The sequence below is a fragment of the Acanthochromis polyacanthus genome, chromosome 5 (assembly GCF_021347895.1).
Source record: "Acanthochromis polyacanthus isolate Apoly-LR-REF ecotype Palm Island chromosome 5, KAUST_Apoly_ChrSc, whole genome shotgun sequence".
NCBI lineage: Eukaryota > Metazoa > Chordata > Actinopteri > Pomacentridae > Acanthochromis > Acanthochromis polyacanthus.
This window is the reverse complement of record NC_067117.1, coordinates 13,225,894-13,250,843: the sequence shown is the minus strand read 5'-3', so window position 1 is coordinate 13,250,843 and position 24,950 is coordinate 13,225,894. Positions and strand designations below refer to the sequence as shown.

Sequence of the window (24,950 nt, the reverse complement as noted above, 5' to 3'; positions counted from 1 at the left end):
TTGGGGAATAAATATTTGCTGCTCCAACACACATGTCTACATCAGAATGTCATTAAACTGCAAATAACACGCTACATTGGAAATGATCAGATGGACAGCGGGGTCACAGACCAGCAGTCACAGTTCAGTAATGAATCACACATCAGCAGCACATACAGTTCGTAATATGTTATTGATGCTGCTTGTGAAATGTTGTCTCGCTCTTTCTGAAAGGCTTGAAGAAGCTGTAGGACATTTTAGGAGACAGAGCTGTTTGACAAGATGTTTTGCACTACAAAAGGTGGAGTTTTGAACATTAAAGTGTCTGACTATGGTCCCAAGGAACATCCAGCATCCATTGCGACAGCATCCCGTTCTCATCTATCCGATCATCACCTGAAAATCTGTCACCAGCTGAACAGCTCAGAAGGTTTTTGTGCTCTATAGATGTAATTGAATCGTCTTCTAAACAGATCAATAGAAAAGAGATTTGAACGTTTTTCTCCAAGTCAGAACAGAAGACCATTATCCTGCTGCCTTTATATTTCTGGTCAGAGCAGTTCCACTGATGTAAAGATATTAGACATCCTAATCACAGGGCTCACCCCTCATTTGAAACCTTACAGTTTCTACTACATATTGACAAATTTGCTGAACACAAAATTCTGATCATTGTGTGGATTTACTGTAAAGTAAAACTGGCAAGACTGTTAATTTACTATATTTTAAAATAAATAGATACAAATAACTGAATTTTAAGGATGAATTCTGTGTCCTCTATAGTTGTCCGAAGACTATCAGACTGAGGAGCATGTTTTCTCATTATGATGAACACTCTCACTGTGATTTATTGTCCTGAGTCTCTCCCACATTCACCATTCTGCTGCAGCAAACTCACAAGTGCACCAAAATTAGTCAGTGACTGAAAACTGTCACCACAAATCTGCATTTGCTTCAAACTGCTGTCACCCGTTTAATGATTTATGTGTTTGGAAGCAGCCAGAGAGTTTGAGGGACAGACAAATAAAGTTAAAAAGTACTTGGAGATGCACTAAACCAACAGTGGCTTTGGTTTTTTGATGCCATTTGTTGAAAATGAAGAAAAATTCACAGTAATTCCTTGTCTTTTAAAGCCTTGCTGCTATGTTAATTGTGCATTTACTTAGACTCGCATTCTCTCTCTCTTTCAAAGAACATGACCAAAACAAAAAGTAACAACATCATAAGTTGTATCTCATCTCAGCGGCTTCGCTTCAGCACTACAGTCTAACAACCAAAGGCTGTTCCTCAGTGTGGCTGTAGACCAACACCAGCAAATTCTGATTAATTGCAGCCTGTATATATGCATCCTCTCTGATGGTCTGTAAAATTACAACATTAGCCAAATTACCCTTTTAGTAATTCTAAATCATTTGTTCAGATCTGGGCTTTTTTTTTTTCAGCACCGAGGGCTGACAGCTCCCATGGGACGACAATCCTTTCTTCTCTCCCTCTCTCTATCTCACACACACGCACACACACACACACGCACACACAGACTCACCGGGGTACTGCCTGAAGAAACCTTTGGCGCTTCCAAAGTACTGCCAGATCAGTGTCGGATCTCTTTCAAAATTATCCACAAACACTTTATTCAGGGCCTCGGACCAGTAAACTCCGTTCACTATGTCGGGATCTGAGGAGGACAAAAGGAAGCAAGACAGCCAGAGAGACAAGTAAATTAAACGGTGATAATGGTAACCATCCTGGTCACCACTACTGAGTGTGTGGTTGACCTTTGTCCCTTATTAACCCCCCTTGAAGGAGACACAAAGCCGGCGACTAAATCATCCCCTCTCCTCCTACTGCTGGACCAGCCTCCCTTTGTGCTGCGAACACAGAGTTATGGGGAGTCCATTACAGCCAAACAAAAGCCACCCAGGCGATGCACAAGGAGAGGTGACAACAAGAAGCAGCCACCATATGAGCAGCATCTTTCCAGAGAGCTCTGCTGTTGCTCTCCTTTCTTTATGTCTGGGCTATTATCGATCCCCCAACTCCACTTTTCCCTCCAGCCGGTGACACTGATACAGCTCCAGCTACCGTTTCTCACTTTCCACCACTTACTTTCCTCCCTCCCACTCTCCTCCCCATTCATCAGCTTAAATAACACCCATATAATCCGGCCTTTCGACTGGCTGCGGGAGGTCTCACCTTTGTTGTACATGTTGGTGGGCACCTGAACCACGCTGAGGCTCAGGTTGACAGAGAGGTTGTTGAAATGGTCATTGGGTTCCAGGAGGAACTCTCCTCCCAGCTCCACGTTATGTCCCTCCTCATCCACTTCATTGATTAGCACAGCATTGAAGTACTCATACTAAAAAGAAAGAAAGAAAGAAAGAAAGTGATTGCAGCAAATGCTAGACATACATGTGTGTTAACTGCAGCCTGCAGAAGCAGCAAGAGAGCAGATGGAAGATTATTGTAACACAACAATGATCTTCATTTATGGCAATATTTAAAATACAGGTTCACATTTTTAAAATATATCTTAAGACAATTTATATGTATTGATAATGGCAAAATTTACAGTCCTCAATCAAGCATTTATCTACAAAAGTTACAGTATTTTTAGCAGGAAATCCCTCAAACAAGTTTACTTGCTAAGCTGTGGCAGAAACATGAGCATGGAATTCAGGACTGTGGGGATTTTGCACCAATTTCATTCATATAAGGGAAGGATTCAAATTAGTAAAGGATCCCTTCATAATCTAGAAGGACAGAAGGAACATCCAAACATCTGTTTTAACAGACAAACAGTTATGTAAACATTGCTTTGTGACAAAGTTTAAAAATATGAAGGAACCCTTTCTTAGCCAGGTTGTATGTTTTCCTAAAAGATGTCAGAATTCAATCATAATGTCATTATCAAAAACAGTAATACATGTTTGATCTGCATCTGGTTGCTGAGGATTGCAAACCATCAAATCAGAAACAATAAAGTCAGACACGAAAAAGGGGGTAAAGGACGGAAAAGCACAAAAATAGATGGCATATTAAAACTAAAATATTTCCACATTTTGTGAGAAGTTTAGTTCTCGCAGTTTTCTTGAATTTCTCTTCTTCTTAAAATGCACTTAAAAGACAGCAGTTGTTAGTGACGTCTAAGAAGATGTGCAAAGTAGACTTCAAGACTAAGAGGAGAAAACTCTTGGCTCCTTAAAGTGAAGTCCAACAGTTTGCCTGTCCTGTCCTTCACTGCCTGCCGCTGCAGAAGAAAGACTACCTCATCCCGTCTGAGCGGCCTCTCTGTGGCCTCTGGTCCTTATTGTCTACACTGAAAGAGAAAGAGAGGGAGAGAGAGAGGGAGAGAGAGGGAGGGAGAGATGGGTGATGGACTCTACAGCATCACTCTCGGGGGAGGCCGAGCGGGCATCACCATCAAGCAGCCGCTGACAGCTCATACCACGCCTGAGCAGCTCTCTGACGAGCTGCGGCGGCGGGAGGGAGGACGGGGGAGAGCTGGGGAGGGGGAGCAATCGGAGAGAGAAACGTGCACCCTCAGCAGAACTGAGTGCTGTAGAGAGGCACGTTAACCACCGGGGTTATTACTGTAGAGCAGGCCATGGGACACTGCAGCTCTCCGAGACGGCCCACTGACTCTTACACCACTGCAGTTAGCTGTGAGGCCGTACTGCAGAAATCTGTCCTCCATTACAGGCTGCTGGGCCTCAGTACAACCAGAACTGGTGGATCTCACTCAGATTTATTCTGCTGAACAGGCCCTGACTCATCCTGCATGTACTGTAACTATCAGCTGCATAGAATCATATTTGTTCTGCAGCTGTCTCCTTCTGTGGTGGAGATTGTTCAACGAGAAGTGCGCTTTAAATTGTGTGGTTGATGAAAAAAATCAAGCAAATCCGATGTGTTGTATTTCATTTAGAGTATTCCCTGAAACCATCTGATTTAGTTGCATAATCTCATAGGAGTGCTGTTATAGAAACTCTAATCTTACGGTGTTCAGCATCGTGCTGACAGCAGTTCATTCAGAAATTTCAAAAGCACATCTTAAACATACTCCTCTGATTCATTTTTTACACCAAAGCAAGCAAGAAATCTTATCTGCCCCCCTTTTTTTGTTGAATGATTCGTATATTTTCAAGAACAAACACAAAAGCAGAACTTTAGGCCTTCAATTTACAGCTGGAGAAGGTTTTAATGAACATATTAAAGAAGATTTAAGGGCACACAACATTATGTTCAAATAGTTTTAATATTGCTGGTGTCTTCTCATTTTTTTTGAAAAAGGGAATGCAACTTTGAAGCATCGCTCATTTTTAGAATCTGTTAAAGACCTTTTCTCGGCCTTTTGACATAAACTATTCTGTTAAACACCAAAGTAAAGCAGATTAGCGTGAGTGAAACTCTGAGGTCCAAACAAACTTTGTGTTGCGCTGTCAGATCTGATCTGCAAACCCTGGAACCGCAGGCGAGACTGAGGTCAGCGCAAAACATCCGACTGTCCTGACACGAAGCAGCTGAGATAAGAGCAGCCGGCTTTTATCTCGCTGTGGTCAGTGAAATGGTGCGTGAAAAATGTGTGGTGTCAGAGGAGGCGAGCTTGGCTAAATGATGCCACGAGGAGTAATATCATGACATCACATCATTATCGCAGGTGGAAATTGAATTTTCCTCATTATTTTTATGGCTTTTAAGGGGGAAATGTATGTGTGATGTTGTGCACAATAACTGCCAAATGCTTGAATAAAAATGTTAAAACAGCTTTTGTCTATCAAGAGTGTGCAACAATTGAACCCAAATTCTGGCAGCTCCAGGAAAGAAATAACTGCATTTCTTTTTTTGGAAAAGAATAAAGAAACGCCCAGTTGTTTTTGTCGCTGAAGCTTTTAGGATTTCTTTGACCCTGATGACTGAAAATCTACACAGAAAATGTAACCCTTTTAAACAGCCTTTCCCCCTCCATGTAATATAGAAAATGATTCGAATGCAACACAGACAGACAGATATCTGCTCAGAGTAAGATGTAAAAAAGAAACCCAATGCAGCTGTCACAAAACTACATTAAACTAAAAGAACAACATCAAAATATTTCTGGAGACAACGGTTATGACAAACATATTATAAAGAATTTAACCTGCACTCATCTAATATTTGTGGAGCCCACATATACATTTCAGATTTGAGATTTCAAACAGTTCATGTAAAGATGCAATCTGGAGAAGATCCATCCATCCATTCTCTACACACCGCTTTATCCTCACTAGGGTCGCGGGGGGTGCTGGAGCCTTGGACAAGATTCGTATTTTATTTTTTAGAACAGTTCAAATAAAATGACGTGAAATTCTGACTATAATGAAAGTATAGGAAATGCTAAAAATCCTCCACAGCATTGTGCCTTAGAGGAAGAAATCCATGTGCACCTAGTGGAGGTATTTAAACCTAAGCAAAGTCTTTATTTAAAAAATGTGGCCAATGCCCCTTTTCGCTATTTTATTCTTTTGGTTTAAAGGTGACATGTAGCAGTGTGGTTATGGCTGTGTGAACAGCAGAGAAACGCCCAGCGAACAAGAGGACTGAATGTATTCATATGATGTAAATGCTTCTATTAACTGTAAAGTGTTGCCGTTATTTCAGTGCTTTGGTGCTCGACTGGGTTTCCAATCTAGAGCCATGAAAGTGAAACAATGCGCCACGCAAAAGAGTTTCATTTATCTTTGTCCACTGGACAGAGAGAGAGAGAGAGGGAGAGTGAAGGAGAGCAAAATGCTGCATTCCCTCTGCAGAGACCGAGAGAGCTGGAAATCCGCAATGAGAGCCGCTAAATAATGTCCTGAACAAAGGCAGAGCACACGAGCAGACCCTGTGAAATAGAATTACATTTAGAAGGACAGCAGGCCCTTTTCTTTCTACTGGTTTTCCTTCTTCACGTCCACCTAGCAATGCACCATCCTCTGAAAAACGCACAAAACATTTCACCTGCAGCAGGTTTTAATTCTGCATGCAGAAGGTGGTGGATCTCAATCTCCATTTAGAGTCACTCACTCACTGCAGGTGAAAGTGAAGGCGTCGCAGCAGCGCAGACGTGCGTTTGAGCTACGGTTCCACTTAAAAACAGTCCGTGTGAGTTATTGCATTTTGATGGCGCCGCAGCCTTCGATGTGTGCGCCATTGCTTATCAAAGAAACATTATGTATCAAAGTGCTGACGGAACACCGGAGTGAAGGACGATGCCAACGCAATTAAAGACTTTTAGGGCCTATTACCCTTCTCTCACCTTGCAGCGCCGCTCCTCCCCTGACCAGCTAAAAATGATTCATCCAACACAATGACGCATCACATTTTTAATCATTTGCACCCCTCGTTCCTTTCACTTTTTTCTACTTCTCTTTTGTCCGGGCCTCACCTGCAGTTCTGGATTATCCTCATGCTGATGGTGCGCTTCTTCTGCTGCCTCCACCAGCCGCTGAGAGGAGGGGAAAGCAGGTTATTACGCACAATATAATGTGCATAAAACAAATCATTCCATTCCCATATAGAGAACAATATCAGCTATATAGCGTGCATTTCGTTGAAACTTCAATAAACTCTCATGGTGCTGCTTTTTTTCATTCCTCAGACTTGGTTTTTTACACTTTACTCCGCAACAAATCTCAACAAACGTGCCTCCACCGAAGAAGAACAGGACAGAGGCGCGTTGCCAGACTTTAGATTAATCTTTGGATGAAACCATGTGAAGCTTTTTGGACTGTCCAGGATTCAGCGTTCCAAAAATCGAGTCTCTCTTCCCTCTTGGCAATCCTTAGAGTTTTTTTTTTTTTTTTGAAGATATGCACAAAATGTAGGCCACTACTGCGGAGCGCAGCTGCAGGATGATTGATGGAGGCACGTTGGAGCGGGATTCTGATGCTGTGCGCCACAGCAGCGGGAACTTCTGTAATAACTCGATTCCGGAAGGGAAAAAAAAGTGCTTGGCTCAGTACATTTCTGGGGGGAAATGCCACCTAAACGCTACAGTCACTCTCGCCTTCCGAGCCAAGCAGGTAATTAACATCTGTCAACATGTGTCAAAATAACTGCTATATAAACACAACCGAGGCTTTTCCTGCGGCTGCTGAGCGGCGCCGGACGAATTCAATTGACCTCATGGCGAGTTCTTGTGTCGTCAGCAGATGGCAAATAAAAACATCATAAAATAAATAGAATGCTTTCTGATTTAGCTGGAGAACAGTCTTGGTAGGCCTGTGCGTGATTTTCCTTCTTGTGACCGTCCACGTTCAACGCTTTATTAAGGTCATTTTTTCAATTTGGAGCAACTTCAATTTGGATTTATCGCCCATGTTCTGGCTTAAACATGAGGCTGGATTTGTTTTTTAGTTTTTACATGAACCACATTTGAGTCTTTTATTTTTTTTATGCATATTATTCAGAGAAGCTTTATATATGCTGACTCATCACACAGAATGCAGTTCTATCAGTTTATTAAATTAGAGGATTTCTTTTGGGTGTAATTTATCCCCTCAGTTGTCATGAATTATCGCTCACTTGGGATCAGGGGTAGGGAGATAAACGTTATCATTTCCCAGCAGTCCCTGCGAGGTGCAGCGTTTAAAATGGTTCCAGTGTCCTCTGCTCTGAGGTCACAGTCAGGCTGCTGCTGTGAGGCTGACGTCAGCTCAGGCCAAGACGGGAAATACAGGATTGACAAAAGCAAGACGTCAAAACCAAGTGAAGGTTTTAGTGTTGGAACAATTTCAAGTTCTAACTGGACTTAAAGGGGGCAAAATCTCACATTAAAATCAAACTTTATTTTGCATCTAATATTACTTTCTTGAACTTCAATAAATACTGCAGCGAAGTCACCCTTTAATATCTCACAATAATGCAATGATCTCCCATTTGAACACTTATCTTTCCAAAAAACAAACACGGCAAACTCAGAAGGATTATGTGCCACAGTTACAGCTGTCACTCACAGGGTGAAAGGGTTTTCCTCAGCCCACCTCTGAGCAATAAAATAAAAATGAAATTTATCACGTGGTTCAAGCAGACTGTCCATCAAAACTAAACCAGTCAGTGATGCCTGTATCGCACAACCAGGCATGTTAGAGGTGTTTCCTCTTGGCAGCAGTGCCAAACAACACATCATTAAAAAACAGAAGTTGAATTAATGAGCGAATAAGCACCATAAAGGTCCCCCCTTCAACAAAAATAATTTTAAAAATACTACCATAACCCAACCCCCCAAATAAACCAGAACAAACATAAATACAGAATAAAATGTTCTGTCACAGACATGATACCTACCCTGGTGGCCTCTGCTTTTCTTCGGAACATTTCTTCCATTTTTACTGCCAGGTTTTTGACCAGTTTCACACCATCAATCTCCTCCACTCTGACTGACTTTTCAGGTTCTTTATATTTCTGAAAGGAGCCAGAAAGAAACGGGTTGGCATCAAATCTTAAAACACCAGATAACGTACTGCAAACTTATTAAGGTCACATGCTTGATTAACCCATAGAGAGTGTTCACCTAGCTAAACAAAGAGGAAAACATCAAGATATGATAATCTGTTTTCTGTGGGTATTCTGCAGCACATTAGAGCACTATTGTCTCGCTGCATGCGCTCCAGAGAGGTGGGGAATTGTTGAACAAGGCTTATAAGCCTTCACATGTTGGCTGACAAGCTGCATGCAGCCAGTCCCAGATGAGTGGCTGATAAAATCCATGCTGCAACACAGAATGACTGATAGTCTTTATCTGGTCTCAGTTACTGGCTGCACACTGCTTCTTCCTCTCTGATTGGCTGGAGATGGCCATGTTGGGTGGCCACAGGGGCGGTGCTGGATCTGAAGGCTATGCATGGTAAGAGGGTAATTGAAATGGAGTCAAAGCACAGGAGAAAGATAATAACGTGTCAAGCTTGGGCGACTCTGGGTAATGAACTACACCTCACATAATGCTGATTCTGCCGGATGCACAGGACCTCCAGTGATACAGAACAAAGCCCGCCACAGCTCGGAGGAATACGACATTACATAATCCCACACCTGCCTGGCACACACACACGCACACGCCAAATAAAAACAAAAAACCCTGATCCTCTCACGCTATCCAGTCAGCCACATCATACACACTTCCAATAACGTTATCTAAAAATAAACACGAGGCTCATGGCACACATTCAAACACATTAGACATTGTGTGGAGACAAAAACACACACACACCAGTACATGAGGCGACAAATTACCTACTGAAAGGAAGAGTGTGGGCCTGCAGTGGAGCAGAACAGTTCATTTCACGCCTGTCCTCCTCGCCCCAGCACCCCGAGTCCCCAGTCCTTCCCCGACCCCCACCTCCCCCGCCTCACACCCCTCCAGTCATCAAGTGGAGGTTAAGCCCCATCCATCAAAAGCTCTGATCATGATTATTGATTAGAGTAATGACCAACGCAGGAGTGAGGCCTGCCCGCCTGCCTGCCTGCCGGGGGCCTGAGGAGTCAGTGCTTCTCCCTTTTGCAGAAATCTTTGTGAAATCGGTTAAATCACCATAAAAGCATCTAATGATCAGCCTTAATGAGCAGCCCCTAACGACCCGTCAGTTCCCTCACAGCTCAGTGCTTTGTGCTGGCTGGCTCAGCACAGCTCTCTCTAGACATGCCTCCATGAACAGGAACACGAGCAAAGTGCTTACATACGGACAAAAAAAAAAGGGAACAAATCTGCAGGGCACATTGTAAAATGGTTTGGGACAGAGATGAAATGAGAATTTGGTAACAAAAGGAAAGAAATGACGCACAGTGCTTCGCTTTCCACCTCGCGTTTGCACTCAAACCTTGTATTAATGAACTGTCACCTCAGGGCAAGGAGGTCCGAGGTTTGGAGCCTGGAGCCGCTTTCGAAATGCAGTTTGAATGCTCTCCCCGTGTTTGCGTGGATTTCCTCTGGGAGCTCCGCTTTCCTCCCACACTCCAGGACACGCAGCCGAGCTCTTAATCCTGCTGGCGCCCTTCACCGAGGTGCTGGTCTCAGAGCTGGAGTTGGTCCCTGGACGTGGTGCTGTGATGGCCCACAGCTCCTACAATAGTGGGGTGGGAAAAGGCAGAAGATTAACAAGTATTATGGATGGAATCATGTAGCACCTTAACCTACAGGAAGAAAGTGAAAGAGACAAGAGGAGCATAGTGTTCTGAGTCTGTACAGGATTAAAGTAGTGCAGGATGGAAGTGCCTGCTATGCACACTCACTGACCAGAAAAATGTACACATGCAATTAATGCAACACCTCACTGAAGCAATTGTCAATTTTAGTAGACAGGAAGGTGTTTTTAAGGCTGTAGTTTATGTTGTTCATGTAGCGAACATCTATCACTAAGCAAGGAGTCGGTAAGTTTTCTCATAAATGAAAAGTTTCCTTCAACATGACAACACAAAGTGCAGCCCCATAACTCACTGTACCTTAGAACTGAGTCCACACACAACCTGTTAAATAAAAATTTAAACTGAGACTGTACAGCACTACATTATATATAAGTTTCTATTTGGTTAGCTTGTCAATTTAAGAAAACATTCTGCTCTGTGGAAACAAAAGATACACAAGATTTGGATTTATAACATTCTTAAAAAGAAGCCTTTTTTCTGTTTGAAACTTGAGAAGTTTGAACCGGTCATCACAGTTTTCAACCTCTTCAGATCATCTTCTCAGTGCACAGCTACAAACTCATCTTGTTTGGCAGAACCTAATAACCTCATTTTCACTTTTAATGCAGACGATGATCCAAGTGTTTTAAATTACTGTAAAGATGTTGGGCTCCATTTTGAGGACGTGATTTCCGAAACATTTTTATAATAAAGGGGCCATAAAAACTTAGAATGTTGTTGAGTTTGATTTGTTCACAGTATCGACCAATGTTTAGCCTGTTCAAACAGACGTTGGTATAAAACTGTCAGAGACAGAATGCTATTTTCCTAAATGTTGGGGTATCTTAAATATGATGATAACTTTACACGAGAACGCTCACAGACCAGTCCATGTTTTTTATTTTTATATCTTGTCCGTTTGTATCTCTATGTCCCTCAGTAAAAATAAATAAATTAAAAAAAGGACAACTTCCACACTTATTAGGGGAATTTTAAAGCACAAAAGCAGGGCATTATTTTACTTTTGATTGATTAAATTTCAAGCAATTTAACATGTGACAATTTAATGCATTTGTAAAAACACTCTTTACATGTCTATGCATGTATTCACAATGAGAAAGAGACTTAAACCTTTGGATGCACTTGTTGTTTATCTTTTTATTCTTTTTACTGCTACACAACACTCTGGTAAGGCACATGGACCTCACACGCTGTGGGCACTGATTCTATGCTGCAAAACCTGGACACACACTCCAGAACTCTACAGTTATTTAGCATTCGAGCAGAGGAGCTCCTCCAGCTGTTTACTTCCCACTCCTCAGTTTACTCCTGTTTAAATGAAACGGACAGTTCACCATCCATCCTCCTGAGTCAAAGCTGGCCACCTTTTTAAAGCCCAGGCCTGCGGACACAGAGCCCACCTCTGCCATCAAGTGGTCAGAAATTTAGATCTACTCCGCCGGATCATTGCTCGTTCTTTGTAGACTTCACTTGTTCATCATATCAAAGCCCCCCTCACACCCACCATCAAACCCAACCACACTTATTTAATTTGTCTCCTTGTCGCATTCATATCCAGAGGTTGAAACTCTTGACTCCAGAGAGTTAACTGGAGAGATGAGAATCAGAGCTGTGGTTAATGGGCCGCATCGAGTACACACACACACACACACACACACACACATACACAGAGAGAGAGAGAGAGAAAGAGAGAGAGAGAGAGGGGACTTGGTCTCTGCTAAACACACCTGAGTCTCCTCTAAAATAACGCATCAGCATTCAGCTGAGACACTAAAATGTCTCTGCAGCCATTAGAGAAGGAACACAGCATCACAGCATACAGTGGGTGTAACTACACGGCCATCAGACAAAGGGAAATGCGTTTGTGTTCATACAAGGCTGGGAAATAAGTGCTTTACCTTTTGCAGTAGTTGGGATCCGGAATATTTTGCAGAAATGGATTTAATTTCTCCACCAAATGCGGAGGCCCAAAGCTTTACACTGGGACATAAAAAACACCACAAAAGACACATTTACCCAACAGTTTTCCACACAAAATGGAAAATGCACACAAAGCATAGCAAGAAATACATAGAACGGTAAGAGACCAAATTAAGAAAGCAGTATTTACAATTTTTTTCTCATCTAAACTCAGACATGGTATCAGAAAACACACCTATGATGTGAATCTAAACCTGTTATGTCACCTTCTACTCACTGCCTGCTCCCTGTCATCTCCACACCCCAGATGCTGGTAAATCCATTTTATGTCTTTACCTGTCATTTCGGTGGCTTTATTTTCTGACACGATGCAGCTAAACACTATCACCCTGGCCTGGTGGCCCCAACCTTCACTCTCCTGGCAAATGATTGTCCGTAACTTGATCATCTACACTTATCAAAGTTTCTCCCATTTGACAATGAATTAGTCTTCTTCAGCTGCAAAACGCTACACCTAAAATGTAAAACTAAGCTCAGTGTCTCTGGTACCACAAACTTGGATTTTGTATCAAGACCATGTCGGCTATAAGAAATCAAAAAACTCTGTAAACATACAATGCATTCAAGCATGTATAAAAAAATAATGGATTTGTAGTTATAATAAAGTGCTTTCATATATTTTTTTCTGGAATGAGATGTTTCCTATGCAGACTTTCCCCAAATAGTTTCTGAAAGATTCTCAAAAATGGGAAATTTTAATCTCAATTCTATTTTTTATCCTCTGGCAAAATTTTATGAATTTGATGTAAAACTCAAGCCGCTAAATTAAACTTTGGTGCAAGAAAAAAGGTCTTGTCTAATCATTTTAAGGATGCGCAGTGCTGCATTTTGGACACCTGATGTTTTAAATTAGTTTTTGATAAGACGTAACTGACATCAGCGTTATCTAATGCAAAATTAATTACTGGAATCTCAGTTCATGTCCATCTTAAATATTAATTTTCTTTTCTAAAAAAAATATGTTTGGTTTTTTAAAGAAAAATAGCTTGTTTGAAAAATGTCAAAGTAAAAGATTTTGCATTTTCCAAAGTCTCCCAAACTGCTGCAGATATAATTACATTTGAGAAAGAAAAATATGGTGCACTTTTAGTTCAATAATTTATGTGGATGTTGGAACTGATTAGATTATAATGTGAAGGACTGTGATTGTGATATTTCTATGGTAAAGGAGTGAGATTCTAATTTAATTTTTAAAACCAGATTTACCTATTATATATTCTATGAAAACAATAAATAAAATGTTCCTCCAAGAAAAAAAATAACTAAAAAGAAATAAAAAATAACAAATATTATTATTAGTGTGCAATAATTGATAGGATACATTGCAAAGAAATTAAGCTTGTTAAATTAAGTTTTGTAATGTCATTTGGAGGCTAACGTGCTATAACTTTCCCACATTGTAATTTCCAGACATCATTTGAATTTCTATATCATACATTTGAAAAAAATGCTTGTATCACTATTTTCTAACCAGTAGAATCTCATCTACCAAAAAGTGACAAATTAAGCCAACAAGACGGCCTTTATGTGACAACACCAGGAGATAAAAATTAAACTCCATACTGTGGTCACCAAGCAAACCAACAATATTTTAAAAAGCAGCATTTTCAGAGATTTCCACAGCAAATTATCCACCCCTCTGCTACCTAAACTTGCTTTTTGCTGCTTAAATTCATTTAAATCTTTAAAAAAAATTCACAAAATCTGCTGCCACTCCAGGTTGCTTCCTGCCTGCCTGCAAGAAATCAACACAATCAGCAAAATTCGAGCTGAAACAAAGTTCTCACTCACACAGACAGAGGGATCCCTTGCTGGGATCCCGCCACCTCCACCACATCCAAGCCCACGGAGATCCAGAGCAGAAGGAAGCTGCTGCTGCACACGTGTGAGAAAAGGATCCTCCAGTTTCCCTGCATCTCTAACTCTCGTTTGGTGACAGATCAGCACAGTAAAATCCCGTCCCAGCGCCGCGCCGGACCGCTCGACCCCCGGTGCACCTTCTCCACAGCCGCGCTACCTCCAGCACGTAGCCTACTGTAGATCTGATTGTACAGACTTCCCCCTTTAGAGAGGGAGAGAGGGGGAGAGAGAGGGAGAGTCATGCAGACAAACACACACACACACACACACGGAGAAAGACCGAGTATCACCCTCCATCCTCCCCCTGAAGTCCCCTCTGGTGCAGGAATCACAGACCTTTATGCCTGGAAACGTGTCGCCTCTTTTGTTTAAATTGAAGCCTGGAAAGCTTGGGGCAGCTGCACTCATTTGTGGAGATCAGAGCTCCATACGTTCAGTTTTTCAGGTGTAGAATTCACTTGTGAAATGCTGCATCTGGGTTGTGTTTGGCCACAGACAACAGCGCCGAACTGTTGTCAAGTTGTTGCTTTAGCGCTGACTCTGCAGGATAACTGTACGCGCCTGGTGCACCGTTTTGCCTCCAGCCTCCAGCGTGATCACTGCGCATGACATCATGACTTTCTTGAAAGCACAAGGGTTGAATAAACAAGCCTACACGTTTTTAAAGGGTGGATTCCTGACATAAAATGGCTCTGTGGGCGATAATGAGACTGCAGATGTGTCATGAAAGCTTCCGCACCGCCAGCAGCACAATGAAAAAAAAACACGGTTTTCGGGGTTGGAGAAGATGAGTTCAGATTATGAACCAAACAGTCACAATGAAAAGCCTCGTCAGTGTGTAACCGTGGAGAAAAACCTCCAGTTAACTTTGCGCATTGCTCTGTGATTGGCTGCGCTTTAATAGTCTAATTAATCACTCGGACCGGCGACGTCACGTCACCCTCCGGTAACTTCTCCACGTGGACCGCAGTGATTATTTCAGGAGTTGTCATGAAAGAACGCGGTTTTGTGCTCCATGTTCGGTGTCTTCTGCTTCACTCTCAGACCAGGAGATGTCCCCATTGTCCTGCGCTTTAAAACGCTGATTAGGAGGCGATAATGATGTCAAGGCGGCGGGCGGGTTGATGCCTCCTCCTCCTCCTCCTCCTCCTCCTCCACCCCTCCATCTTCTTCCTCCTCTCACCATCACATCCGCAAGAGCCGTGTTTCGACTTTAAGCTTTTATTAGTTTAGTAATTGCATCGTACATCAAAGTTGTGAGGAGGCTGCGCTGCCTGGGACGCACCGATAAGGCGCCTGCATGCTGGTTGACGGACAATATCATCCCGTCTCTCCTCTAAACAGACTCCGCTCACTACCCCATCCTCCCAGAATGCTTTAATTAAGTAAATAACAGCAAATAAAAGCAGTTCCGTTACACTGAAGAAAGTCCTCTTGGTTTATTGGACCAGTCAAACAGCGTCCTGGAGCAAATCCTGCCATCCTTCACTGCTGCTGCTGCTGAGATGTCTGTGAAAGTTTTAGTACATGGAAAGACAAAAGACATTCTCCATTTGACTGAATTTGTTGAACAATGTCACGACCTCCAACCACACAGTGCAGCAGGTCAAAGAAACGCCCCCAGCAGGCTTATATGCTCCAGAGTCAGTCAATTCCAACACATCCTGCTGCAGGAGCATTAATCTGCTGCTGTGTCCATCTTTCAGAGCAGTTGACTGGACTCCAAGGTGTCTTTTAAAACATCAACAGTTTGAAATTCAGTTTTCAAGAAAAAAAGTATGCTTACCTGATGGAGAGTTTAGATAATCCTGTATGAAGTCACATCCAACAGACATGATTAAGACCCTGATAACATAGGAGGCTGCTGGTTGCTCTCCATGGTGCTGAATTTGGTTTACAGTGAAGCATCTGAATGATGCATTTAAAGTTTGCCAAAACAACCGTTGTAATAGCTGTTCTCAGCACTATCCGGCTGTAACAAAGTACATCTATTCGAGGAATGAACTTGAGATAAGATAAAACTTTATTAAACCCGAAGGAAATTCTTTTGCCAGATATTGTACAAAAAATAAAATGACATAATATGTAGTGCCTGGTAGAAAAGCAACACGATACTAGAAGAATAAATGAGTGAAGCTAAAGATGGTTAAACTAAAACAGAAATAGAACATAAAAAGTAATAAACAATACTGGAAATGATACAGAGGTAGTAAAATGTCACACATGATAAAGACATTGCAGATCAAATTGAAATATTACAGATGATAATGTAATTTTTCACATTAAATTCAAATATTGCACACGGAAAAATGAAATATTTAACTTTATATTAACATGTTGTACATGAAATGGAAATGCTGCCTACAAAAATGAAATACACGATATTGAAACTGGTATTGCACAAACTACATTACTGCAAATTCTATTGATATTATTGTTGGTGATATAGGTAGGTACAAATATGAGGTGCTTATACCTTTCTTGGGTATTTCCATTAAATGAAACAAGACACTTCCACTCCACTATATCACAGAGGAACAGATTCTACTTCTTCATTAGGTAACATTTGTCTGACAGCTGTCATCACTAGTTGCTTCTCTGACTACATTTTCTCATACCATAATTGTCCAAGTAACTTGAAAAGTATTGATTTTAAAGTGAATCTTTGTGATAACCTGAAGGATTAAGTGTTCTCTTATTGTTTAACAGAAACTTTCCTTGTAGTGAAAATCAAGATTTTTTTTTTACCTTCTTAACATGTCCATTTTGTGTTTTCTTTTAGTATTTTTTTCACGTTTTCTTGTCAGGTTAGTGTAGAGCAGCGGTGGGCAAACTCTTTGGCTCAGGGGCCACATTGACTTTTGAAATTCGACAGACGGGCCAGACCAGCATCAGATGGTTGGAGATTGTGCAAACTAATATGAATTACATATTAAAGACAATACTGACAAAGTAAAGAATACTCACATTCATTTTCAGTGGGAACAGTTTTGTTGGTCACCCTTTTTTGCCAGTGCATCAAAGTCTAGTGTCAATCTGGTTGTGGCAATTCTCAGGATGGATCTGAGGTGTTCATCAGTTAACTGGGATCTGTGGTGGGCTTTGCTGATGTTCATCATGCTAAACATCTGCTCACACACATAGTTAGATCTGAACAACACCAGCATCCTCTGTGCCATCTTCCCAATGTCTGGAAACTTGGCTTCACTTGGTGAAACGCAAAAGTCATTCAGTTTAAGGGAGCTGAACTTCTCCTTTAAGACCGAGTCACTTTGAAAATCGATCAGTTCCAACTGCAACTCCTGAGGTGCTGTTTCTGGGTCTTGTGACAAAGGACATGATACCAGCTGAAGTGTCTTGTCAATTTTTTCAAAATCAGAGAACCGACGGCAGAATTCTCCGTGTAGGTCTTCTAGTGATTCCTTATATTTCACTACATGTCGACTGGCCTCTGTCAGCATCGCCAGTGTAGGGAAATGAGCAAAGGACTTTTTTTGACATTTGTCTTGAGAATAAAGTCAGTTTGGCTTTGAAGGCTGTCACATTTGTGTGCATTTTGTGCACAAATTGATCTTTCCCTTGCAGCTTCATGTTCAGCTCATTCATGTGCGTCAGTATGTCCATGGCAAAAGCAGCCAATCTCTGTCGCACAGCTCAAGAAAAACATCGGTTTTCCCGATTAACTCCAAAAATGAGCTAATCTCGCCTTTGAGCTCCCACACTCGCTGACGTACTTTAACCAAACTTAACCAGCGGACATGAGAGTGGTAAAGCAAGTCCTGGTGATCAGCATCAGTTTCTTCAAGAAACTTCATGAACTGACGATGCTGAAGTCCTCTCACTGTATAAAGTTAACGAGTTTTACGACTGGCTTCACGACATGATCACGATGCAAAACAGACTTAGAGTGCTTCCTGATGGATTATGTAGTGTAGGAAAATCACATCCAGCTCAGGGTTTTCCTCCTTTCACCTTATCCTGGATTCTATTCAGCAGTCCGACGTTTTTTCCTGTCGAGTTTGGCGATTTCCCACCACGGCAGCTTCATCCTCTGGATGACCCCAGACACCCTATCCTACAAGTCCTCTCCACGTGTTTTCCCCTTCATGGATTCATGGACAAAAATTCCTCCCTTGTCTCAAAATGTTCATTAGTCCCTCTAATAAAAATTAAAAGCTGAGCAGGGTCTTTTATGTCATTACTTCCGTCCAGTGCTAATGAATACAGCTTGAAGGACTCCGCATTTTCGTTCAGTGAGCTGGCTAAGTCTTCGTCCTTTAGTTCAACACAGCAAGCAACTATCCTGCTAATAAACAAATTTTATCAAATTTGTTTTTACTCTCTGGACACAGGAGACCTGCTGTCTCTACCATGCATTCTTTCAAAAACTCCCCTTCGGAGAAAGGCTTGCTGCCTTTGCTATTTTGAATGCTAGCAAATAACTTGCCTTCGTGCTTGACTCTTGAATAGTAGCTTGCAGAAAAAAATGTATTTTCCTGAGTCTGTAAACTGGCTGCCAGCCTCTGAGCAGTAGCTGACCGTTCTTGGCTGAGTGGTTGCTAGCGTAGTTAGCATGCTTCGTGGAAAAGTGCCGGCTGATATTGTATTCTTTAAAAACCGCAACGGTTTCATGGCAGTTAAGACATACAGCCTTTGGACGGACTTCAGCGAAAAAAAAATCTACTCCTAGTCCACTCCTTCTGAAAGACTCGACACTCACTGTCAACTTTTCTTTTCTTTGAACCACTCATTGTTACGGAAGGTCTCAATGCAGTTGCAACGTAGAAGAAGAGAAAATAAACCAACAAAGGTCACTTGTGTCTGGAGCGCGCCATCTAGTGGGGACAACAGAAACGTCGGGCACTGCAGTGGAAGGCCAAATGAATGTGGTCTTTACTGTAATTTCGTCAATTCTAATATTGACAAAATTATTTCGCTGGCCGTATGTGGCCCGGGGGCCGTAGTTTGTCCGCACCTGTATTACAATATTTTAATTGCATGGTGTTGGTACTTAAATAAAGGACCAAATCACGTCTGTGTTGGTACTTAAATAAAGGATCAAATCACTTCTCACTGAACATATCACAGTCTTCAGTTAGTTTCCTATGTTGTATTGGAGATCTTTTCAAGCTCTGAGCTTTGTGATTCCTATGATTACAGCTCTTTGTGGACTGAAATCCTCCAAAAGTTAACGCGTACGGTTGATTTGGATTGACTCGTTTAGTTAAGCTGCAACTTCCAAAGTCAAGAGTCAGTTTTTCTGGCTGGTGTGTAGTTTTCTTCTAAACAGTCAGTGGAGAGGCTTTTCAGTTTAATGACAGAGAGGAATATAAATGGACCACTGATTCCACTTTTCGAGCAATTTGTCATTTCAGCTGAAACCAAAGGAATTATAAAATGTTCTTAAAGAAAAGCCCTACAATCAACACCGGGCTGTTGTTGGACGCTGTTGAACCCTAAACCCAAACAGTTGTAATCTCTGTCTTGACTTGATTGAACTTAAACCTCTTACAAGGTGAAACACGGGACACCTGCATGCTCTCTTGTTAAGTCTCAGACTTAATGTCACCGCGTGTCCTCAGTCGCTGCGGATAATTCAACTTCAGACACCTTCCAGCTGTCTGCCTGCTCTCATCCACTCTTATTCATTCACTGAGGCTCACGTGATTCAGAGAACTGTGTCTGCTGAAGCGTTTCCATGTTGTTGCTCAGCCTTGCACACGTACAGAGCTTCTTAATGTCTTTACATCATTGTTGTGAACTTATTTAATATGTTAAATAAGGATCAAGTCCAGCCTGCAGCAGCTACATACTGGACCTGATCCTCACCGTCACACGTTATAACATGTACTTGCACTTCAGCTTGTGATTATGTTTGATAACAAGTTTATACAGACCTACTTAAAGCACACGTCAGAGAGTCCAAGCAGCACATGCTGGTAAATAAAGCTTAACTTGACTGTTTGGGAGCTCCCAATGTGTTTCAAAAGAAGCTCATTAACTTGACTTGAACCAACCAACAAAAGACTTCTACATTTTAATAAACACTTTTAATTAAAACTGTTATTTAGCAAATGTCTATTATTTTTTTAATGTTGGTTCTGGTTAAATTATTTACATTCAGCATACATTCATATTGTGTTATTAGATAATTAGTATTTGATTTGCTCTCAAATTCAAGTACTAATTGCTTTGAAATTTATATCATTAAACTCAGAAGCTTATAAAATACAGTACTTTGCAAATATTCTACAATTGATGACTGCAAATAATCTAATAAAGTGGCTGCCTTCCCATCTTTCTTCATGATAAACACTTCTTCTCCTTTGCTGCCTTGAGTACATTTTACTGCAACATGAATATTTGTAGTTTTTTTCTTAATTTAAAAAGATGTTAGTGTTAAAACATTTTTACTTCAACGATATTTTAATACAGGAATATTACTTTTTACATTGCGATCTTCTCCATTGAAGATTTCACATATAGAAAATACATCCCCATGTTAAAAATCTATACATAATTTGCTCTCTGATAAAAAATAAAAAAAAATCTTATTATATGAATGGAATAGAATGAATTTATTCTTTTTGCACAGTACACATATTACAAGTGTAATTTATGAAAACAATCAGATAGCTTTTTATTGTAAATATATTATTTGGTGTGTTTTGATCACTATGAAGACAGTAGTGTAACTGAGGTTAAACTTCTGGATATCGCACATTCCTGAACATCTGCAGAAATTCAGTGGCCTACAGCAATGTAAAAAGTACATACATGCTGCAGTTTTGTGTGAACATATATGCAGGTTCTGTATATAAGTAGAAGTACATATACATACATTACAGGTTCTGTAAATGTAACAGAGTGAGTGCTGTTGATCATTTCGTGTCAGTATTTGAGTAGTATCATTTTCCACAATGAAGTTTTTGAAGAAGTCTTTAATATTTCATACAATTTCATGACTTCTCTTTTCCTCATCCAGTTACTGAAAGCTAAACATGAAGGTCTAATGAGATGTAATGCTTCAGTGATAGTGGGGAAAAGCTGAGCAAGTCCAATCAAACTTCATACAAATAAGACAATCATTTTAGTTGCAGTTTATCACCATCTGCCTGCTGGTTAAACTTTTTACTGTATCTGAGTTTGTCTTGAAATTAGCAGTTAAAACATGTTTAAATTATTTAATTTGTTATTGTACTGGAAATGAATTGCTTTGAAGGAAGATTTTCTCGCTGTGTTTACATTATATTCCTGTATCCTTTTTTGAAATGAGAACAGGAGAGAAAGTTTATAGCATTCAATATATGTCCATTTTACATACATGCATTTTAAATTTTATTTTATTTCTTCTTACACATTTTGCATGTTCTCATCTCTTTACTTAACTGGAGCAAACTTTCTGTCAATTATTTTCTCACGTGCAGCTCAAATGCGGTGATCCCAGGACTGTGCAGTCATCCCGTCTAAGTCTCTTTTCAATCAAGCAAAAGGTGAAGGATCACGGATGATCATTTGGAGGAATTACTCTTTCTTAATTCCAGATCTGGAGGATATATTCTTAGACCTGAGGCATGTAATCTCAGCTTTTACACTCGAGTAGTGATATATTGAACTTCCAGAAGCTCCAGGTGACGAGGAGACGACCTGAGCATGTTTTACAGCTCTGCACCCATGCAGCCGTCTGCGTTTTCACCCAATGCCTCCCTCTACACGGGTCCACAGGAGGATCCCCCGTTGTCACGCACCGGCTTCATCGTCCTCGCTGTCATTATGGCCTTTTTCACCGGTCCAGCCATCATCCTCAATGCTACAGTGATTGTTGTGTCCCTCATGTACAAGCAGCTGAGGCAGCCGCTCAACTATGCTCTAGTGAACATGGCCGTGGCTGATCTGGGGACAGCCATGACCGGAGGAGTGCTGTCTGTGGTCAACAACGCTCAGGGCTACTTCTCCCTGGGCCGGACGGGCTGCGTGATGGAGGGCTTTGCAGTGTCCCTGTTTGGTGAGTGAACAGAGGAGCACAGAAGGCTGCAGGTTGAATAGTTTACACGCTTTATGTGATAGAATAAGCACCCAACTTGTGCATCGTTTCTTGTCTAAAATCAGACATCTTTTAGTTTAGTTTTTACTTTCCTGGCGCTGCTTTTCTTGACTTGTCTGCAGGCATCACATCTCTGTGCACCGTGGCTCTGATAGCAGTGGAGAGGATGTTCGTGGTATGTAAGCCACTGGGGCAGATAACCTTCCAAAAGAAGCATGCAGTGGGAGGTATTGTCCTTTCCTGGCTGTGGTCCCTCACATGGAACTTACCTCCACTGTTTGGGTGGGGCAGGTACGAGCTGGAGGGCGTTGGGACGTCCTGCGCACCCGACTGGCACAGCAAAGACCCTTACAATGTCTCCTACATCCTGGCTTATTTCTCAGTGTGCTTTGCTATTCCTTTCGCCTTGATCCTGGCATCTTATTCTAAACTGATGTGGACTTTGCACCAGGTGAGCCGTTATGTGTCATCAATACTGTGGAAAAGTGCAGTTTTAGGTACTTAATACTTATACACTACATTTCTGAGGGAAACAATGTACTTTTAAAGATAAGATAAGATAAGATAAGATCAACTTTATTGATCCCTCACCAGGAAAATTTGTATGTTACATGATACATATGGATATGTTTATATATAACATAGTGAATTTACAGATGAATAAGAACAGCTATGACATGATGAGCTTAAATATGGCTATATACACATATGACTTGATGAATTTATATTTACAGGTTTGCCATGGAAGATAACATACCCACAATTCTGTTACTGCAGTAAAAAAATAAACATTACTGGGGTAAAGACCGGTGTTAAACATGATGTTATTGCACTGATCGATCTGGAAGAGCGATACAGAGAAAACACAGTTTTATAGTTTGTCGTTGGGTTATCATGGGATCAAACTATAATTGTTGAAGAAGAGAAAAATAGTGTTAAGGGATGTTGGGACAATCACAGCTGTAGTAGCTAAAGTAAAATACTCTCTCACAACACTGATCTCACAAGTTCACATTAATTTTCTTCTTTTCATTTATTCCAAATGTGCAAACTGTGCAAAAAAGAGATCGGATCTAGAAAAGGAAAACTAAAAGAGAAAGAAGACATCAAACACTGGTATGCTGCTGAGTGGTATCGATGCACCCATCAGGAGCTTGAATGTTATTCTGTGTTGCAGGTATCTAAGATGGCCTGTGTGGAAGGTGGTGCAGTAGCAAAGGGGGAGATGAAGGTGGCGTCCATGGTCGTCCTGATGGTCCTGACATTTCTGATCAGCTGGTTGCCTTATGCCGGCCTCGCCATGTTCATTGTCTGCAACCCCGATGCAAAGATTCTTCCGCTGGTTGGCACAGTGCCTGTTTACATGGCCAAGAGCAGCACCGTGTACAATCCCATTATCTACATCTACCTCAACAAACAGGTACTGAAACACCACTCACACATCGCTGTAATAACCGAGTGTTGGTATTTATGGTTGACTAAGTATAGCAGGATTGTGATTCAGCTCAGCACGTTCTCTGTATTGTGGGCATCACATCATCACCACCTAGTGGTAATAAAAGACATCATACAACTTTTCAGGATTGAGTGTAAAAATGTGTGATTGTGTTGTATTTCAAGGTAAAAATGAGACATAACTAAATTCAAATGTAACAGAACTCTTTGTGTTTTATTGTAAACATGGTGATTTTAACGGCTAAATCTCACATTCCCTCGTTATAAATTGATTTTACCTTTACTTTACCAAATTATTAATATTATTTTGGCCATAACACAAGAATTCTCTCACTAATTATGACGACGTTTCACTCAGATGTCTAATGTGGTGAAATGATAAAGGTAAGAAAAATTCCAATCAAAAGGTCAAACGTTAAGTTTGTGCAGACATGGATATAAACTTTAGCTTAACTGGTTGCTGGAGGACCTGTTCAGGGTGTCCCCTGCCTTGGCCCTAAGTCAGCTGGGATAGGCTCCAGCACCACCGCAACCCTAATGAGGAATAAGCAAAGATAATGGATGGATGGTTGCTGGAGACATACAGCCAGCATAATACTGTCTCATTAGTTTTCTTTACATACCAGACAGCATTTACATCTCACAGGAGAAGTTCTTGTCATTGACATAGTTGTTATCTTATACACTTATATCTTCTTACATAAACTACATTACATATACTAAGTATTTATACTCTGTGTATAAAGGCTAAATAAAACATTCATGTTTTGCCTTGTGGGGCAAAGGCATTTGGTTTTCAGGTTGTCATTGATGTGAGCACAAAATCTTAGGAATTCTTTGAGCATATTTCTTCAGATTGGGCACAAATGTTCATTTGGATTTAAGAAAGAACAGATTAAAGATTGGTGGTCATAGGTCACTGTGACCTCATAATTCTCATTTTTTTTGTCCTAACTCAAGATTAAATTATTCTGGGCACATGGATATAAATTGCTACGTGATTGGCTGGTGAAGGCTCAAAACCATAAGGCAGTAATTCTAGTTTCAGAGTTTTTTTATTTGGAAAATATTTTAATTTTACTGTTAGTTGTTGTTTTATCACACAGAATACATAACTGAAATTATTTGGAAGCACAACAATGCACCTTGATGTTTGACTGAAGCGTCTACGTTCTGCTTATTTTTGTCTCCTACAGTTCCGTAAATATGCCGTGCCCTTCCTGCTGTGTGGGAAACAGCCTTTGGTGGAAGACGAATCATCAGAGGCAGTGACGACCGTGGAGACGACCAAAGTGTCTCCGGCCTGAAATGTGCAAATGCCTAAAACTAGCCATTACCTTTATCATAATAATTCCTTTAACACATGTTTTGTCACCTGTTACTTCAACATTAGTGAAATTATGTGTTTGAATGTTTTTTAATGTGAGATGCCATAGCGGATAGGAAGATCTCCATAATGGTAAAGGTAAGA

At 41.0% G+C, this 24,950-nt stretch overlaps 2 protein-coding genes across 3 annotated transcripts in view; one reads left to right on the top strand and one right to left on the bottom strand.

The window, feature by feature from the left end:
• LOC110969094 (voltage-dependent calcium channel subunit alpha-2/delta-3-like) overlaps positions 1-14,792 on the bottom strand; it is a 35,362-nt gene extending 20,570 nt beyond the window's left edge. The window contains exons 1-8 of one of the 2 annotated variants that reach the window (XM_051948736.1): positions 14,317-14,792; positions 13,912-14,182; positions 12,039-12,120; positions 9,837-10,058; positions 8,287-8,403; positions 6,386-6,445; positions 2,173-2,335; positions 1,523-1,654 (exon numbers count right to left, since the gene is read on the bottom strand). In XM_051948736.1, the coding sequence (XP_051804696.1) occupies positions 1,523-1,654; positions 2,173-2,335; positions 6,386-6,445; positions 8,287-8,403; positions 9,837-10,058; positions 12,039-12,120; positions 13,912-14,036 (901 nt within the window). In that variant the 5' untranslated portion in view covers positions 14,037-14,182; positions 14,317-14,792. The remainder of the gene's footprint in view (positions 1-1,522; positions 1,655-2,172; positions 2,336-6,385; positions 6,446-8,286; positions 8,404-9,836; positions 10,059-12,038; positions 12,121-13,911; positions 14,183-14,316) is intronic. The other variant, XM_051948737.1, reaches the window with a different exon arrangement.
• A 6,862-nt stretch (positions 14,793-21,654) lies between these two features.
• On the top strand, positions 21,655-24,884 carry LOC110955248 (parapinopsin-like). The gene is made up of 4 exons (XM_022200164.2): positions 21,655-21,985; positions 22,147-22,475; positions 23,202-23,444; positions 24,676-24,884. Exons 1-4 carry the CDS (start codon positions 21,655-21,657, stop codon positions 24,784-24,786), a joined length of 1,014 nt encoding a protein of 337 aa, XP_022055856.1. The 3' UTR covers positions 24,787-24,884.
• The last annotated feature ends 66 nt before the right edge of the window (positions 24,885-24,950 follow it).